This window comes from Tinamus guttatus, unplaced genomic scaffold, assembly GCF_059628265.1.
Source record: "Tinamus guttatus ecotype Peru unplaced genomic scaffold, ASM5962826v1 Tinamus_guttatus_pri_ptg000172l, whole genome shotgun sequence".
Classification (NCBI taxonomy): Eukaryota; Metazoa; Chordata; class Aves; order Tinamiformes; family Tinamidae; genus Tinamus; species Tinamus guttatus.
In genome coordinates, this window is record NW_028288706.1 from 69998 (window position 1) to 89243 (window position 19246).

General features: G+C 44.6%; 1 protein-coding gene across 1 annotated transcript in view; it reads right to left on the minus strand.

The window, feature by feature from the left end:
• Positions 1–5750: 5750 nt before the first annotated feature.
• The window catches only part of SHISA9 (shisa family member 9), a 152858-nt gene continuing 139362 nt past the window's right edge, over positions 5751–19246 (minus strand). The window contains exon 4 of the mRNA XM_088523057.1: positions 5751–8415. Coding sequence (XP_088379183.1) covers positions 8045–8415 — 371 coding nt within the window. The 3' untranslated portion in view covers positions 5751–8044. The remainder of the gene's footprint in view (positions 8416–19246) is intronic.

A 19246-nucleotide genomic window follows, 5' to 3' on the forward strand; every position in this document is an offset into this window, starting at 1 on the left:
GCAGCTGTGCAGTTGTGTATCTTAGCATTTTTCTAAAACCGTGGCCCATTCTGAAAGGTGGCTACTGAAAAGCTAATTAGTATAATGGAAGTTATTGGAAAGTCATTTTTGGAGAGTCAGGTTCATCTTTCCCTGGAGCTGATTAATCCATTGGCTGTACTTCAACCTCAGTAGCACGATTGTATGAGAAAGTAACGTCATACAGTGGTGGTGACCATAATATCGTGGTTATGCAGAATGGGGTTTGGGCTGGTAAAGCTGTGAGATCATCTTACATTGCCTCCTCTTTGCTTAGTACTCTCTACACTCAATCTTTTTGCTAAAATATGAGTATTCTATTCCTATTACCAAAAGAAAGATTTAAAATGGCAGAATAGATTTCACAGTGCTTATAGGAGCTTTTCACATAACAGATTTTCATATTACTAAACAATCATGGACGTGCAACCCTAAACATAAATGTGATTGAAATGAGCAATTTTGAGGCTGATGTGGGATGGATTTCATACCGAATACTCATCTAATACTGTTGAATTTGGACAGTGACATCGCAACTAATAAAATAAACCAGTCACAGTGAAATAACTGCAAATGGAATAACAGTATGTAGTAAGCACCCTCATGTCTAGAAGTGTGAAAAATACCTTATTAGGTCAGCAGGCAAATATTGACTAGAAGTTGAAGAAGCTAAAGATTAAGGCAGGAATTTCTAAGCAGCTAGGCAGCAAATGTATTTGGTATTGGGTCTCAAAATCCCAAATGTTTCAATGCTATCTGTAGAAAGTTTAAAGTTTTCTACTTGCACTTTGAGGACTTTACAGAGACCTTAGTGTTCTAACAGCCATAAGACCTATATTCCACAAGGACTTTGAACATATACATCAGAGCCAAGCAAATGTCCTGAGTACGGAGGCTTCCTTATTTATGGGAAGCTGCATCAGGGTTACCAGACACAGGCAGATGACACAGGTAGGTAACAGCATTTTGCTACAGCCATTGTTTTGCTGAAATGCAAACTCAGGAGTGACTGAGTTAGTGTAGTCCCATCATGTACCTGCAGTATCTCTTCTCTTTCTCATACCACTTAGTTGGTGTCTGATTTTAAAAAAAAGGGGGCCCCATGGAAGTTTTGCCTTGTGGAGGGCCGCGTGCTCCCCATGGGATTGCTCTTGGCTTTCTCTCCCTGGCAGGTTTGCCACCAGCCCGGCAGGGCGGGATGAGGCCCGAGCTGCAGAGCGGGCAGCACTGTCTTGTGGCTCTCGCTGCACTTAACAAAGCACCTTTGTTAGGAGCACTCTTAGCCCTGCACTCTGCAGATGCACCTCTTAGCACAGAAACAGCCTCATAAATCACTGTTACTGAGAACCTGAACAGTTTGCTCTGCAGAGGAGCCTCGTGCAGGGTCCTGCACACAATAGCATACACAAGCTGGCTCTGCCATAATGGAGCCTGTCAAGTTGCTCTCCATCATTCTTAGTGTTATCATTCCCCAAGCAGTAATGGCAAAATACATTACAGCCCTAAATGACGCTTTCCATCCCTAAAGTTTAGACCGTGTCTTCTCCAGAATGTCGCATTTTCTTAGTATTTCATTTTCAAAATCACTAAAGACAATTAGGAATAGAGCTCCCATCTTCAAAACTGTTACAGGGCTGCAATGTTTGGCATTTAGGTTCTTAAAATGTAGCCAAGCAGTTAGGTGGATTTCCCTCTCCTTTGGTGGTGTTGCAAATACAGATGTTTTATGGAGTCTGTTTTCCTGAGATGCATCTAATTGTGTAATTAATATTCTGCCTCCTTAGTAAAGGACACTATTAAGAAGTGCATATGGTATATGGCAAAGCCAGTATTGATGCAGTGAGGGTCCAGCTTACATGGCTTTCAGTAGCATTATTTTTTAATTCTTTTGTGAGGAAGTCAACACAAATCTCTGTGCTCACCAGTCTGTGCTATCCCTTGCTGAGTGTGCATGAGAAGTCCCTCCTGAAGTGTAGTTTGCCTCAAGAAGAGACACAAAAGTAAGGAAAAAATCCTCAGGCTCCCTTCCTACCGCTGAAAATACCTGTTTAGGACAAAGCCAAATCCAGATTGTCTTCTGTTGGGGTTGTGATGGTTTTTTTTTGATGTGTCTGTTGCTTGAAGACATAGTAAGTAGCCGAAAAAGTTCTCTTTCCTTTCTGGATCACTCCACAGAATTATGTGTACTAACCTTACAGAGGTCTCAAATAATAATAAATACAGGGATCAAAATGTTAGGGTGAGCCCAAATACAAGAAAGAGCAAAAATAAGGCTGACAGCTGCCTGCAGTAAGGAGATCTTGCAGGGTATATCATGAGCTGCACTGACACACTGCTGCTTGCTAGGCTCGTTTTCCTGACCAAATAATTCTGCCAATGACCACTCCAAAGGCTCGTGATCGTTTCCATTCCCCGTTCTCATTCCTAGCTGAACCTCTGAGTGGACGGCACCGCGCTCTGACACTCTTCCCTGATTTGAAGTCAGCGCTGCTGATAGCCCGTTGTGCTCCCAGCCTTGTTTACAGCTGGGATTGCACGTAGTGCTTTGTGTGCAAGCTGAGAAAATGAACTCATCCAGCGAAATATCAACCCGCATTAACAGAGAGGGATGTCTCTTATAATTTAAATGAGAGTGAAGTTGCTAAGCAAAGGAAACTGGTGTTGCCTGAAATATAGACAAGGCACAACTGTGTGGATAGCAGCAAGAGTATATTGTTAAAACCCTGGAGGGAGACAGAAAAAATAATGTCTGTGAATAGTAGAAAAAGATGAATATTTTGCTAAATCATGTCAGTTTTGGGATGCAAAATTGTCCGTGAGTTACCTGCAGAAACAAAGACCCCCTTCACGCATCAGTGAAGGACCAGAGCTATCACAGCCTTCCTTCGTGCACTCAGTGCTGGCTCCCTCTTTCCATTTACAGGAAACACAAGAGAGGTGACAGACTGCAATTCTAGACCCAGCTCAGTCTGAAGTGCGCTTGAAGCCAAAGCTTCCACTTCCAAGGCAGGGCCTTAAGCTATGAGGTGAAAATGAAAAAAACAAAAAAACTTGCTCTTGAAGCAGCACCATTTCATAGCTAGAAGAGCAGAGCTCTGGGATAAGAAGGGCTTGTGTCATTCAACAGCAGCCCGGGCTTGTTCAGGCATTTTATATCTAGCAGATAATGACATAGAAATAATCCAGAGAACTAGAGCCAGGACTGACTTTTTTCCCAATGTCAAGAGATGTAATTGAGGGGCTTTAGTGGCTTTAGTGACAAGTGTGTCTCCTCGGATTTGCTCGCCCGCTAGAGCCTCCGCAGCGGCGCCCCGCTCCTCGTGCTGCCTCATCTGCAGGGCTGTTTGCCAGCCGGGTGTGACAGCGCGGCCAGCGCAGGTCTCAACGTGCTGCTGCTTCTCGTTAGGGCAGCCCACGGAGGGCAAGTCCTGCCTCAGCGCTCGTGATCCGCGTGGAGTTGGCACGTATGGAGAAACAGCTTACTTGCAGGCTGAGCAACTGAGCCTGGAAGTCTCTAATGTACAAGGCATGAATTCCAAGAAATGTTTTTTCAGCCACTTTTCAAATTAGAATTGTATGTTGGTGTTTACACTGAAAATTTTCCCCTGGGGTTTTAGCTGTAATAGCATTTGTTAGCTCTTTTTCCCCCCATCTGTAGGCTGAGATTAATGTGCTATTATGTCACATTTTTCAAATGAATTGATTTAGTGTTTAAGCATAAAACACTGAAGTTTATCTTCCCTCATTAGTCACACTCATCTGCCATTACCCTTCTAAGCATGGTCCTACACGATGTATACCAGGAGAGCCAGCTGGGCTGACTGTGCGCTTTGCTAGAATAGGACACGAGCGCTGCAAAAGGTGCGCTCTGTGGGGATACTCGGACTGCCACGGACAGGTTCACTTTGCACAGCCCCTTGCCTTAGCCTCTGCTTTGCCCCTGCGAGATGTGCTCCTCTTGACATGGAGCTTGTTGGAAAAACAGAGCTTGTGTATTGGAGAAGCAAGGACTAGGGCTTTTATTCCATCCTTTGGGGATGAAATAGCGTTTAATAAGCAAGCTAGCACGGTGCCTACACTGCTAGATGTGTGCCACACAAATACTGAAATAAATCAGACATTTTCTGAAGTCTTATGTCATCAATAGACACAATAAAATGATTTCCCCCCCACAAAAATAACATTCAGTTTTTAGTAATAGGAGCCTCATCCTGTTACTACATTGGCAATTCTGGATGTTATATGAAATGGTACAAAGAAATACAGCAATGTTTCCTGTCTTCATTGTTTTTAGCAAAATGAAATTATCCATGGCAAATACAAAGAGAATATAATTACAATAAAGACTTTATTTATCACTGATAGTCCCACAGAATTTAAGTGGTTTCTTACGGAGAGAAGTTCAGTGCAGTGGGGTAGATGTGGCCAGCAGAGAAAAGGCGAGGGGAGCAGATGGGCAAGACTGTATTTCAAAAGTGCCAGAGGAATCTAGGAGAGGAAAACTGAAAGTTGAATGAAAAAATCAGCGAGGGAGAAGTGAATACGTGCAGTCCCCAGCTTGATGGGGTCTCAAGAATGCGACTGGTAGCAATTCTGTGCCTTGCCAATCTTGAGTTGTTCCGGGCCCTGGAGGAGTGCTCATGCATATGAGATATCTCAGGGAACCTGTGTAAGGACAAGAGCACTGTAACCTTTTCCTAGTCTTGCCATCCCTGATCGCAGTCAGGAAGTTGCTGACGGAAGCCCCACTTGCCGGGGATAACTGGTTCCTGTCACAGATGAGGCCTGCGTTCCTGCCGGCCCCGCAGGCTGCCCTGCTGCTGGCCGGGCGGCGCGGAGCTTGCTGAGCCCCAGGGCACACGCCGTGTGCGTCTCCAGCCCTACAGAATAGGGCTGCTTTCCTAGTTGTGCCTGAGGTGGAGGAGTTCTCCTGTAACTGCAACTTTTAGGGATTTTTGATGTCACCCATGTAGGGATAGATTGAAATTGAGACTTTTCCTTTTTGCTGTTTACAATGGCTAACTCCAACCAGTCTGAAATGATAGGTATTCCCTCTGACTATGTCCATGGATACAGAAGGGAATTGTTCAGTCCTGCCTGCTGAAGCAGGATACCGGCTTCCCTGCCTTCCAGCTTCCTCCACCATCACTGCAGCAGAGCAAAGAGAAGCAGCTACTCAAGTACTCGCCTTTTGCAGGGTCTGTTCACTGTCAAGTTTATGAGCCATTAACAGTACCGAAAGCCTGTAAAAGACCTTTCTGTTCCAACTGAATCAGTTCACAGATGTTGTGCACAGGCTTTGCTGCAATGAATGGAGAAAAACCTGGTAGAGAGATGCACCAGGATTTCCTCTGGGCTTCCTGGGTAGTTCCAGTGAGGGGATCCAGCCCATTTGTTAGGGCCAGGATTTGGCCCTGGGCATGCTTCCCTCCTGCCCTCTCCTCAATCCTCCAGAAGCTGCAATTAGCTGATGAAGTGATGCAAGTTGTGTGGGGTGCTTGGAGGCTTACGGTGCACGTGGAACTTTGCAAGGCATACATACATTTTATACATACACTGCGTATGTTAAACATACCAATGCAGCTGCTTTCAAAGGAATCTCCCGTGCTACCAGGTCTGAGCCAAATAATGGATTTTGGTGATACGAACCATACTGGCTGCAAGACAAGGCTGTAGAAGCTCAGCCTGCAAAAAATTGGCCCAATGACAAAAGCTTAGAAATAAGTCAGCAATTTGGATTCACATAGAATCAATTTTATTGCCAGGTAAGAAATTCATATTAATATAGTGAATACATATGTTTACAAATAAACATTCTTAAAAAACAAACAAACATTTTATTGTAGGAAGTATTATTGGTATCATAAACTCTGTAGTTAACAAGTATTAACACGGGTTTACTTACAGAACATACAGTTACTAAAATATTTCCACATAAAATATGCTCAAGTTACACGAAACCTGTGTGAATTAGAGTGCAGCTGTAATGTGTATCTAAAGCATATGGATTAACAGCAACATTCCATAAAGGGTCAAATTAAGTCAGCCAGTTGTGAAGGCGATAAAGATTAAAGGAATAAAAGTAAGATAATGGCGAATCTGGGTTGTGTGCAAAGTATTTGTCCCGTGGGCTTTGTCCAGTTCTCATAGTCTTAAATATGATCATAGAATTTAGTATATGGAGAGATGCCGGTGCTCTCAGGAGGCAAATCAATCTGGAGATACCTAGAAAAGCAGTCTCTCCTCTCAAGCCCATTTCAACTTCTGAGCCCTCCCATCCTTCCGACTAAGACAAAACATTGCCACAGCCAGCTGAGTACAGTAAGAAATGCCACTTCCAAATCTTCTTGCAACATAACAGCTCTCACTCCTCCCTGTATGCTCTTCCAAACCTAATCTGACAAGAACTGACAGCTGGTGAGAATGCAACTGTAGTAAAATAGCTAATTAGGAGTTAGCCAAATTGCTTGCTTTGGGGGAAGGGCAGGAATTTAAGTGCAAGACTGTGTGTGTTGTCTGGCATCCGGCTGCTGCAGCAGTGCCTTCCCCTCCCGGCACTGGCTCCTTGCGGCTGTGCGGAAGCCTGGCAGCTCCGGGCCTGCTCGGCTGCTACAAGTGCCCGCTTCCAGGCTGGTTCTCCTCCTACAAGCACGGTGTTCGGCTCCTCAGAGCCCCAGGCACGGCCACCAGGCCACTGGGTTGTTTATTGGAACCCAGATCTCTTCGATGTCTGAGCTGCTCTAGGAGCCTTGTCCACCAAATAGCCCACCAAGGGGGGAACACCACTATAGAAAGCCAAACGGGGCAGACAATATACCACATAACACGTAGTTGAACTACAGAGGAGAACTGCCATGGCTAAAAGCAAATACAAAATGAGAGACTATAGGGGAAAAGGTTAAATTGGGAAAATGGAGGGGCTAACTAAATAGTCCTGACTGTGCAACCACTGCATGGAGGTGGAGTCCAGTTTCCCTTCTGGACAAACAGAGGAGGTCGAATAGGGCTGAACCCTCATCAGCCTCAGCAAAACATGAGGAAATAGCTTAAAGGAACAGAGGGGTCACTTGGAGAAACAAGACTGTCATTGAACAATAGTAATACAGTAAAGGCACCACCCACGCTTATTTTCTTCTGAAGCAGTTGAAGATAGGCAAAACATTTAGGTGAGAAAAAGTCCCACCAGTCTGCAAAGTGAGAATTGTTACCGTCTGCCTGAAAACAGGAGGACTGAGAGGGAATATTCTGATGCCCTTATTCCCCCCGCAGCTTTCTGTGCCATGGGATATGTCTCTTCTTATTTCGGAGGTTGCCAAAAACTGCAAATCAAACAAAGTAAACCAAAATAAAATCTTCACTGTCTGTTATCATCCCTCGGAAATCCCTCTCAGACAGAAAGGTCCCATATGCTCTCAATCATAACAGTCTTCATAAATTTCATGTGAAAAAGTCTTTTTGTCCCCTATTTTATATATATTTTTTGCGCTTCCTATAGGATGGTATGAAAGGACAATAATAGACGTTAGGGTTGAACCAAGACGTTCACTCTTGGCCTTTCACAGGTCTAATGATTATTAGGTTTTATACAAAATACCTCACAGGAACAATATATTACAGTATATTGTTCTCTCTCGTTCTTCCTCTGTCTCAAGGCAGGAACATAATGTAAATGTTTAAGCAGACATAAAGTTTCTCTAGATTGTGCTACTTCTCATCATGGATTTTAGTTTCAAGTAAAAAAATTTAGTAACAAGGGTTTGTGTTCCATTGTGAAATACAAATGGAGTTTGTAATTCAACCTTCAGTGTGTATTGCTGCATGGTATTAACCCCCTCGTCGGCCTACGCTCAGCTGCGTACTGGGAATGTCCAAGTGGAAGTTCCTCTTTTCTTCTTTCCTTCCTTTTCCTTTTTTTTTCTTTTTATTTTTAAATTTATTTTTTGCCTCATTCAGTTGTGTTTGTGTCATGTGTGTATTTGTGTGTGATTTTGAAGGATTTCATTTAAAAAAAAAAAGGAAAAAAACCTCAAACAGTTACTTCTGTCTTGCTGTTGGTTATGAAGTATGGCTGTGGGCCCAAGTAGTGCTGGCTGCGAGTCGTCAGGGGGTCGGTCAACGTCGCGTCTCCTATGCCGTGCCTGCCCCTGCTCGTGTACGCTTGCCGTCTAAGAGACTGGTAGTTGGGATCCCAGGTCTTGTAGTGGGAGTTGTAGGCTAGCGGGTGCGTGGGGAGCTTGGTGACTTTGGATTTCTGGCCGTTCTGCTTGGCCGTGCCGCTGTCGGCCGTGTACGTTCTGTCGTCCTCCACGCGCACCGGGTGGAGCGGCAGGCTCCCCTTGGCAGCCAGTTCAGCAAGGTGCCGGCGCTTGGCGTAGAAGTCATCGTTGACCTTGTCAGCTGTTTGGGTTCAGAAGGGATAGGAACAACGAGGAGAAAGTTAGTGGGATGCAGAAAATATTAAAAACCAGTCAGTATACAACAGGTTGTGTAGGGTTACAGAGAGAATTACAGATATATCAGTAGAAAAAATCCACCCCCACACCATTTATTTTCTTTCTATTGCTTATATCTTTTTGGATAATATGATGCGAGGTGCCTGTGTACGTGCTGGCCAGGCCTGCTGCCCTTTAACAAAACCCCGTCCTTGTCTCAAAGCACTCAGGTCTGTCGACATTTATTATTCTAGGGCAGCGCCCGAAGAGCCTTACTTCATGTGCGCTGCAGTTGAGTTGGAGGCAACGTTCAGAAGGGCCTCTGCGAGCCACTTTGGATGCCCAAGCAATAAAGGCACCTCCACACCATTCAGCCACTCAGGCAGAGCAGGAAGGTGAGAACATGTTTACACGCATACAAACTTTGTCAGAAATACAGGGTGTCCTGGGAAGGTATCAGAGCACATCCCTTTAAGTGCAAGGGTGACATGGGGGTTTAATCAGCTGGTTGCGAGGTCCAGCTGTGTAAGAAATTGGGCACTTCCTGCTGCAAAATACCTGGGGCCGGGATGGAGAATGGGACCAGTTCTTCTAGATAGTGGAAAGTTCACTGGTGCTTCATGGGACTGAAAATACTTCAGGTTGCCGGAGGTTAGTGCATTTTCTGGGTCTAGTGCCTCTAAAAAACAAGAGCAACACCCCAACAGAAAATACTGCTTTGCAGTTCTCAAATCAGGAGTTTGGCCTTTGCTGTTTCCTGGGTGTTTTGCAGTGAATGGGTTTGTTGATGTTAGGCTGTTGTTTGTTATTGCTGGCAGATATTTGGCCTTGCTTAGGAGTTTGGGCTGTGCTTGGGAAGCTGTAGGCTTCTGAGCACCTCATTTCAACCTTGAGGGTGCGTGTTAGGGCCTTAAGGGAAGCATAACTCAATTTAATCTTTCAGAAGCTTGTCATATATGTGAAGAGAGATATATCTCTTTTCCTCCTTGCAAAATCTGGAATTTGACTTTTGGGGTGGCCCAGCTAGGTCCATCCATTTTCACTGAAACTACATGACAAGAGGCTTCCCGCGAAGCCTTGGTGTCCCGCTGGCTGCACAGCTCAGTGCTGCGCGCTGTCCTGGTGAGGAGCTTTCCGGGTCATACCCTGGCCTTGCTTGTTGTCCCTCTTCGTTTCTTCTCTTGCCCTCAGACCTGGATCACCCTGTGAGCAGTGACTTTACCTCAGCACCATGCTGACTTTCAAAACAGGGCTTCTTGTGCTGCCCCTCGGCACGGGAGCGCTACCTGGAGCAGTGCCTGGGTAGCATCTCCGGGAAGCCTTGGTGTAATGACTGTGCAATTGGGCTCATTCTTAAATCTGTAAAATTGTCATTAAAGAGATGTTTCCCCTCAGATGAACTGAAATAGCTCTTCAAGGAGCTTATGCTGTAAAATGCTCTATATGCCTTATCTGTCTCCATCTGTTTCTCGTTTTTTTAATTGGTGAGTGAATTCTTCTCTATAACATAGGGGTGTAATAAAGAATGCATCTTCCCTTCCCTTTTCAACAAGCGGCAGCCTGTAGGTAATAGTGTGTCCTAACCTCAGTGCAAGATGTGCTGTTGCTGAGAGACCTCATCTATTACAAAGAGGACTTCCGAAGTTTTGCTCCTGGTTGGGGTGGTTTTGCTCCTTGGGGTGGTTTCTTTCATTTAGAAATTTATCATCCAAATAATGAAGAACTTATATCTACTTCTCCTTGGAAGAACTTCTTCCAGTTCTAAAATTGGATTGTCCTACTTAAGCTCTTATTAATCCCCCAATGCTGCAAAACAGTCTTACACATTATTTTAATAGAAATGAGGGTGAAATACTATCTCTGTTGCTAATTTCTGATGAAGATTTGTGCTATCAAAAGTCAATTCAGGAAAAAAAGATGCAAAAAAGGCATTGTGAATATACAGCCAATATTTACTTGGATAAACTCTCACATCAAAGGCATCTACAGGCCAGCCAGTTAGGGGAGCAGTTCTGCTATCCTGTGACTTAGACCATGCCTATATATAAAAAGTCATGCTAGCCTGGGTGATTTAAATTCAGCATAGTTAATCATGTCCAGCTCCTAATATGAACACATTTGTCTGCCTATTTCATGTTTAAATTGGTTTAATTTGCATTAGAAAATTAAAAACTAAGCTAATCTCATGTAAGCACGGAGTAAAATTGTAAGTTTGTGCTGTTAATTTGATCTCTTTAGTTGCACTGCAGCAGTTTCTCTCATATAACCAAGATCTTTGATGATCAGTTAAAACCTAACCTAACCTAACCTAAACCTAAGCATGTCCTATGTTTAGAAAAATAATGGTTGTGATACATGGTTATTTAGATAGTGGGCTAAAAAAGATATTGCAGTTACTTGTATTGCCTGTCTTTTCTAATGACATTTTAATCTTTTGTAAGCCTAGCTCAAAAAGGCCTCAAAATGGCCCAAACTGCTTCCCTCACTCGCGCCTTGCCCCTCTGCCTGCCACGGCCATGGGCTCCGTTTGTCCGACGCTCGCTGTTGCCCAGACCTCCAAACCTACCACGATTACTTTTTGCATATTGACTGCATTAGGATTGCTACAAGACCACTGTGCAAATACAAGCCCAGTGCAAATAACCTGCCGCTAATATAGTGCAGAAACATTTGAATCTTTTGTAATTTTCCAATCCAGAAAAGATCAAGAAGATGCAAAGTTGAGCGTGGTTTTGCAACAACTATTTTACCAAGAAAAGCATGTTGGAAGTATCTTGATGTCAGCTACTTTAAAAATTCCATGTAAATATCGGGAGGTTCATTTTCCTTCTGAACCGGTCCCTATGAGTATTTTGTGGACATTACGCATGGAAAGAGGTGTTTTGGAGTTACAGGATGAGTTATTGTGTGGCCTTGGTTATGTGACTGACCCTTTCTCTACCCTGGTTTCACCAGCTGTAAAATGAGCTGTTAATACATTGGAGGAGGTCGTTAGGTATTATGAAGATTAACTGCTGTTTGTAGAGTATGCTGTTTTCGGATGAGCAACACTACAGTAAAGTGCCTTCTGTTTATAAATCAGGAAAATAGGATTTAACGATAGCACTGTCCTTTTTGCAAGAGGAGTAAAGAATTAGAATTACAGAATTGCCAAATGGTGGAACAAGGGCTGTAACTCAGAGCGCTCCCCTCTGTGCTCCCTCCAGCCGCTCTTGGCAGCTAATCATATAAATGGGCCCTCTTTTGGTACTTGTGTAAGGTTTTACTCCTTTAAGGTAATTCACATGCACATAGTTACTGTTGTGGCTTTTTGTCTAGAAAAATGGTTGAGATGTGAACATTTGCTAAGCCCAAATATGATTTGAGAGCTTGGGCTTGGGAGGGAGGAAATCTTGGGCCTTTGCTCCTGCTGTGCATGAAATATCTAACCAAGAAAGTGTAGAAATGGCCTAAGGCTCCAGAGCAGGACTCCTTCCCAACTGAGTGCCTCAACTGCGCACCTGAGGAGAGGTTTCTTGTCCGGGTCTGATAAATTTTGATTTTATTTTGGCTCAGTGACACAAGGTCAAAGATACGAATCTAGGTGGGAACAATCATGGTAGAAATGGGGCTGCTGTAGAGACGGTAGATTTACATCTCACTGAGTCGGAAGAAGAACAGAGCTGTGGACCGGTTATCTAGAAGGCTGATCCCACCACTACTCACTTATGTCTGAATGCAGCGATGTCCTAAAGAAGTGACCGTAACTGTTTGCTTTGTGATCTTGGCTGCATCAGTGTCCAGTTGGGACTCCTCACGTGCAGACCTCTGCCTCACTCCTCAGTAGCCTTTGGATTTAGAAAGGAGATGGCTACTAAGCTGCTTGGGATAATAGGGACCTCAGGGAAAAATTCAGTGAATTCAGCACCTTCAGGTTAACTAGCCAGAAATGAGAGAGCTAGCGATGGCATATTTTTGGTTCGAGTTTCCCCATCCTGCCTAAATTTGTCACTGACAGAGCCAGGCTTTGATCTTTCTCTGATGTTCATCCATGCACAAATCGAGAGTTTCACACACTTGTTCTTAATCCGCAATTACATAACAAAGGTAAATAAGCTAGCGAATCGCTTGCTGTCTAAATACCACGGGTGCAGTCTTCACTGAGAATCAGTCGCCAGAGCCCCTCAGGCAGCGAGAGGCGCTGTGAGCCCGGCCGAAGCGGCCTTCACGGTGGCCGTGGAGACACGCCGGGCACAGCAGGCGTGAGGCTTTCTCTGCATGCCTCTCATAGGCAAAATGCTTACGCTAAAATGGTTCCTTGTAAAATTTTGCAGTTACAAGTATTTCTGTATGGGAAGTAAAACTCTATAAGGAGGTTTTGGGATAATCCCGAAGCAACATTTTTCACTCTTTCCTCAGCAAAAGTACAGTGACAATCCTCTTATCTTTGTTGGTCCAGAAAACAGCTCTGCATCCTTGGACCACTTCTTAGAGCTATGATAGAGGTGAAGACTCCAAAAAGACATTTCTGTCCTGGCAGTTTCGTGAAAGTACGGAGTGAAAAGAGACCTCCCACATGTGAGAGAATTGCCAGAGTGAGCTCTGAACTCAAAAATAACTTCAATGGGAGCCTGCGGTCAGCCAGAGGATACACACATATAGGAAACCCCATTTCTCAGTTCAGGTTTCACAGAACTGGCTGTTATTTGAACATATTTTAAGGACCACTCTGAAACCCAGAGCTTTATTCCAGCCACAAAGGGATTGCCTTCCCCATTTGGGCCTGGAGATACAAACAGCAGGCAAATGAAAGGGCTGAGAACAAGACAGCAATGAAATCACTGCACTGATACAGCAGGTATCAGCTGCCACACACTGCCTACCTATTTGTGGGTGTTTTCAGAGTCAAGTGAAACCTGCAACACATTAGCTACGTATTTGTGGGTGTTTTCTGTGTCATAGCAAAGTTATCTCTATGTAATTTTTAATGTTTTTTTAATAAGGCTTGACTTGCACAGCTATGTCTTTGCTTAGATTTTAATGTGCTTCCCCAAAGTGAGGAGAACTTTGCATTTCTACTTCTAAGCAGTTAAAACTCAAGAAAAGATCCAAGCTAAAAGAGCCTGGCTCAAAGACAGCACTAGACATTTCTCCCTGGGAACTATTAGGGCACTGGCTTTGGTGGGGAGGTTGTCGATCACTTCTGACTGCATGTTGCTTCTTCCTTTGCTCCCTAAGACAATACAGTCAAATAATAATATATTCAAATACCTTTCTGGTGTTACTTATGTCTCATCAAGTAAAACAAGTCACTGCTGACCTGCTTTTTGATTAGGCGGTTCAGCAGGCCTCAGGGAACAGAACAGAATTTGTTTGGATTTGCCGAGCAGGAGGGCGGCTGGAGAGCGGAGCAGAGCGAGGTGCGGAGGCAGCCCCGGCACTGCTCCCGCAGCTGCAGCAGCGCCACGCGACGCGCCGGGGCCGTGGAGCGAGGCCCGCGGTGCCCTCGTGGCTGCTCCCATGGAAGGGAGAGCTGCTCGAAGTCACCCTGAACTCCAGCAAAGGGCAGAAAACATGTGGAATAGTTTTTGCATGCCCCTCTCTTTGCTTTTCCATCAAGCTCTGCAAAACCCAAGTTCAGGTGTTAGGCCACAGTGCGTACACTTCTGACGTAAGTATTTTCCTTTCTTTCCCCCAAATTCTACCAGTTTGTCTTTATCTGAGAAGCCCCAAAAAGGAAGATAGCATGTTATGTTCTGTGGATTCTTTCTCATGGTTTTTATTCCTTATTACTGACAGGTATTAAACAAAGAAAAATAGATAATGATCAGAATTGGACATAAATTTATTTCATAATTTCTGTGGAGCTTACTGTCTGTGGCTTTGCTATTTGTCTCCTAGCCTGTTCTACCACTTTTATCTACTTGCACATTTCTCATAGTGATCTGGAGCGAGACCAAGCATGAAAAAGCACCTCAGCCTTTGCTTCTCTGGATGTTGTTCGAAAGGAGCTCGTTCACCTCCAAACACAAGGCTCCATTTTGTTTTCCAGTAAAACAAAATTCTACTTTCACGATACAGGCAATGAAAAAACATAACTATGTAGGCCCAAGCATTTCTTCCTTTGTATTGATTACTTTTTTGCCAGTTTCTGAATGTTTGATAAGGCCAGAGGATATTTCTGGATGTTGAAATACATTAGGAATGTCTCAGAATGTGGATATAAGTAGATTTCGTGACTAGAGCCTCCGATCTCGGCAACGTGCTCCTTGTCCTGGGAGCACAGGCAAGGAAGGCTGCTGCTGCTGCCTGCGGCTACCAGGATGGGGCCAACTCCTCAGGCCCCACATGGCACGAGCGCTGCTCACACTCGGGCTGCATTTCCCCAGAACATGAGTGCCGTGTGTCCGCAAAGAGAGGCACTCCTCTTCTAATGTAATCTCCAAAAACATGCCCTTGGAGGCGCTATTTTTTTCTCTTTACAAACATTTATTTACTTCATAAGACTGAGCAGGTTCTGTCTGGATACGTGAAACCACTTGTCCAATGGACGCTGCCCTACTTCCCTGGCATTAGGCTGCAGGTGTTGGGAAGCTCATTTTGCAGCAGGGTGGGTTTGGTCCCGTGCACCTGCGCTGGAGCTGACATGGATGGAGAGCAGCGGCACCAGGACGCTGAGAGCGCCCGCGCGAGCAGAGCGCTGCCGAGCCCCGGAATCGGCGCGTTCTGGCAACGTGGAGACAAACAGTGGCTGCCTGTGGCTAAACTCATTTTAAAATTGTAGGGTTTTTTGAGAAGACCTGAAATCCGTTACATGCACATAGATAGATCAAGATCACACTATTTTTGCTATATCCTCGGGCGATTTAATATTAAAAAGTCAAGCATCAGGATATTAAGTTGCTATTTCAGTATTGTGCAATGAATGATAAACTTGAGAAGGAAATAAGAGTGCCAGTTCTTTGCTTGAACCAGTAGATGAAACTGTAAAAGAAGTCAAAGCGAATAGTGTATATAGATCTCAGAGTTTTCTTTGAAAATATAAGCTAGTGGCTGTCCTGTAATTGTAAATCTGTTTTTCCATTATTTTTTTCCTAGAGGCCTGTAAGATCGTGTTATTCCATGACAACTACAATGGCAAATAAACATGAAAACTTCTGCTAGTAAATATTTATTTAATTTTATCTTATTTAGACATATTTATCCGTATGAGTTTTACTGGAAACCTTATATACACCAAGAAATTTGGCCTTTTGAAATAGAAACTGTCTAATCAGTCATAGTGTCCTGCTTACTTCTCAGTAAAGCATGACTGCCGCATAAAGTGATTATAGGAGATGAGGGTTCGGGTGGCTCTCTGAAAACGCTGTCCAAAGCTGAGGAGGTTAACATTTTACCAGATCTATTTAAAAGGTTTCTTCCACTTCATCCATCTCTTAAATATGTTTGCTTTTCTAATGAGTAGTTTTTAACATTTCACTTGGTGAAACTCTGATCGTATCAAAAGGTTACAGCAATATATTTTAAACTAAAAATAATGTGAAATTGTGTGTCATGCTTTTGGTTGGGCGAGGATCATCCGTTTGCCGGCCTGGGCCTCCATGCGCGCGTGTGCCGGGCAGCCCGGGACGGCCTGGGCCTCCATGCGCGCGCGTGTGCCGGGCAGCTGCTCCGTGCTGCGCGGAGCACAAGGCAGAGCCCTGCTGTGCTCTGCAGTGCCGTTCAGCATTTAAAAACACAGGCTCGGCTGCCCCCAGAATTGACCATTTCTCTTGTGTAGCATCAACTGGAGAAGCTGTTCTGTTCCTGGCCGCACTAAGTGGTCAGGATCGTGACTCTCGGCCTAAGCCTCATTTCTGACCTGTTGTTCTCCTGACCATTAGCACTCTCCCGTGTGCTGCGTTTCAATGCTGCGTTTTCAGATTTTTTATCGAACTCTCGTTTTGTTTAGTATACCGCTGCTTGTAACTCCTTTAACGTGTATCCAAACTGGCTCCAGGTTGCACTGTCCTGCAAAGCTGCATGAGGACACGGCAGACCCCGTTCGGGTCTCTGATTGCAGCTTGCAGGGTAAAGACAAGTTGCAGTTCTGAAAGCAAGCTGCATTTCTGTGTCTTTCCATGGGCAGCCTAGCACATGTGCACAATTATTCCTGAATATGGGATGTGGACCTCAGCACTTCTGAGTGGTTCTGCTTAATTGAAAAAAAGTCACAGCAGTGTAATGACTGTTTTATATTACTGCTGTAATTTTAAAGATTTTTCATTGTTCTGTATTCAAGCCAATTTCTTTTAAAAAATAACTGTGGAAATTCTTTTAGATTACTTTTTCGATAATTTCTATGAGAAAGACTCTCTTTTAAGAGTGCATAATTATGTGACGGCAAGAAAATTAAAAAGTACATCCATAGCTGTATTTACACAGATTCAATTTTGTTTTATTTGTTGTCCTTTTTCTTGCTCTTGGAGAATTCTTATTATGAAAGTCTTCAGCTTATGCGTAATTGTCAGCAGTTTCTAAGCCCTTTTGTGCCAGCAGAGATGCATCGAACTGAAAAAATGAAAAGTTCCCTGGCAATTGCCAAACTTGCCCTTTCAGAGGAAAATCTGTTTCATGAGATTTTCACACAAACCAGGAACACCCAAAGCCAAAGCGGATCTAATGCCTCTTATGAGCAGAGCCCTGCCTGCTGCAGACAGTCGGGGAAGAAGCGGTACAGCAGTGTTCTTAACTCCATGTTCAGTGCTCAAACACACACAGGACTTCTGCCATGTGCATTCTGCTCAGCTGCCCCTGTCCTTTCCCGCCGGGAACTGGAATCGGGAGCATCGCCGAGAAGGGGGAACCAGCAGCACCAGCCTGTCAAGGTCCAGCCACAGAAGCGACCTTGCTTCTTGGGGGCGATTCCTGCAGCGGCAGGTGAACGGACACAGTAGCACCTTTCCTAGCCTAGAAAGCTTTGCTAACTTGCTCAAAATTTAATGTTGTCATTATAAGTGGGAAACTGATACTTTAATGGGCATTTTTCATGTTGTAGCAGCATACTAATGTATCATCACAAATGTTTTCATGCTATCTAGGCCCGTCCCCCTCTTCCATGGACAGTAGCTGCCTCTGTGCTGCAGGGCCAGAGCGGAGCAGTCACACGTCCACACTGCAGACTGAAGCGGAGCCCGAGCGCGGAGCAGTCGCTCACGTCTGCACTGCAACCTGAAATGGGGCCCGAGTGCGGAGTAGTCACACCTCTGCGCTGCAGACTGAAACGGGGGCCGAGCGCGGAGCAGTCGCTCACGTCTGCACTGCAGACTGAAGCGGAGCCCGAGCGCGGAGTAGTCACACCTCTGCGCCGCAGACTGAAACGGAGCCTGAGGCCGCCTGGGAGCGGTGGCAAAGGGAACACACAAGGTGCAAATGTTATGGGCTGCCCCCTCTGGCCACCACTCGTCCCCGGAGGTGGAGATAAAGCTGGTTGCTCTCAGCGTGTTGCCTGAGGGAAACTGTCATTGGCAAAGCACAGCAGCAAAACCTGAGAGATTAATATAATTTAGTAGGGACCTGGTCTCATCGTACTGTTGTTCTAGGCCTCCATGTTTGTAATCTGAACTCTTACAACTTCTTTGGTGAATGCTGCTTCATGTTCACAGTTTTAACATGCATAGTGGTAATAGCTGTTTAGAAATCACCCATCTTAGAGAACTTTAGTGGAAGAAAATGCCACTTTCAAGCACAGGAATTGGACACCCATTTTAAACGTGCCATTTTGTCATGGAAAATTGATTGAGAATTCGATAGACCCTATCATAAAGAATGATAACATTTCCTATCCATGTTAAAGCCAGGCAGGGGATTACACAGAGTCAAAACATGTTCACTAGATGTGAGTCTAAGTTAGGTCCCAAGAGAAAATCCAACTAAACTGCCCTGAAGGCCAGATTTCTGTTTTCCCTCAAGCTGAATGCATTGCTAATGTCTTAAAATGAGACAACATAGATGGGAGTGTTTACCAGAATCTTATTTTGATGTTAAAACTACCTCTTTTTAAACAAACATTGTTTGTAATGTCCTCCCAGCAGCCCTGGCCTTGCTTCTGCTGAGAACCACATATCCCTGAAGAGTTGCCTTTCCCAGCCTTGTCTTTTGCTAAAGGGTGGCACATCAGCAGTGCAGCTCATCTTGCTTGGGATACTAAGTGTTTGCACAGGTAAAAGGCTTAAAATAATGGAAGTGTGGCTACTGTTCACGGGAAGGGGTACGTCCTGTGCTGCACTGTAAAGTGAGGGATATTTTGATCAAAAATCTGCAGCAGATTTCCTTATCTGTGACAGAGTGCCTATCGGAAACCGATTTGGTAAATGAAGGAGCAAACAGTGAAATGATTCAATGGGAGTAAGAACAGGTCTTGGAAGTCTGCACAAGGGGAGTAGGGTGTGAAGTCTGGGGAGACTTGGCAGAGCGATGTGACTGGAGTGAGACGGGAGGTTCATCTGCCTGGGGAGCGGGGCCAGCACCAGCAGGGGTGGCCAAAGCAAGGTTTACTACCAAGGGGTTCTTAGGATTGTTTCACCTCTGCCTGAAGCAGAGGGAGGAATTAGTGTGTGAAAGGCTTGGCAAATGAACACCCAAAAGTTCCAGATCCTCTGGCCACATTGGATTAAATAAATAATAATAATAAAAAGCTCTCAAGATTTTATGTCATATTTGGTCAAGATAGATCTATAGCCTTAGTGTTGAACAGGCAAGTTGCCTAGTCTACCATTAGGCAAGACACTGAACATACCTCTAGATATATGTAATAGTTAACTGAATCATCCTCAGGA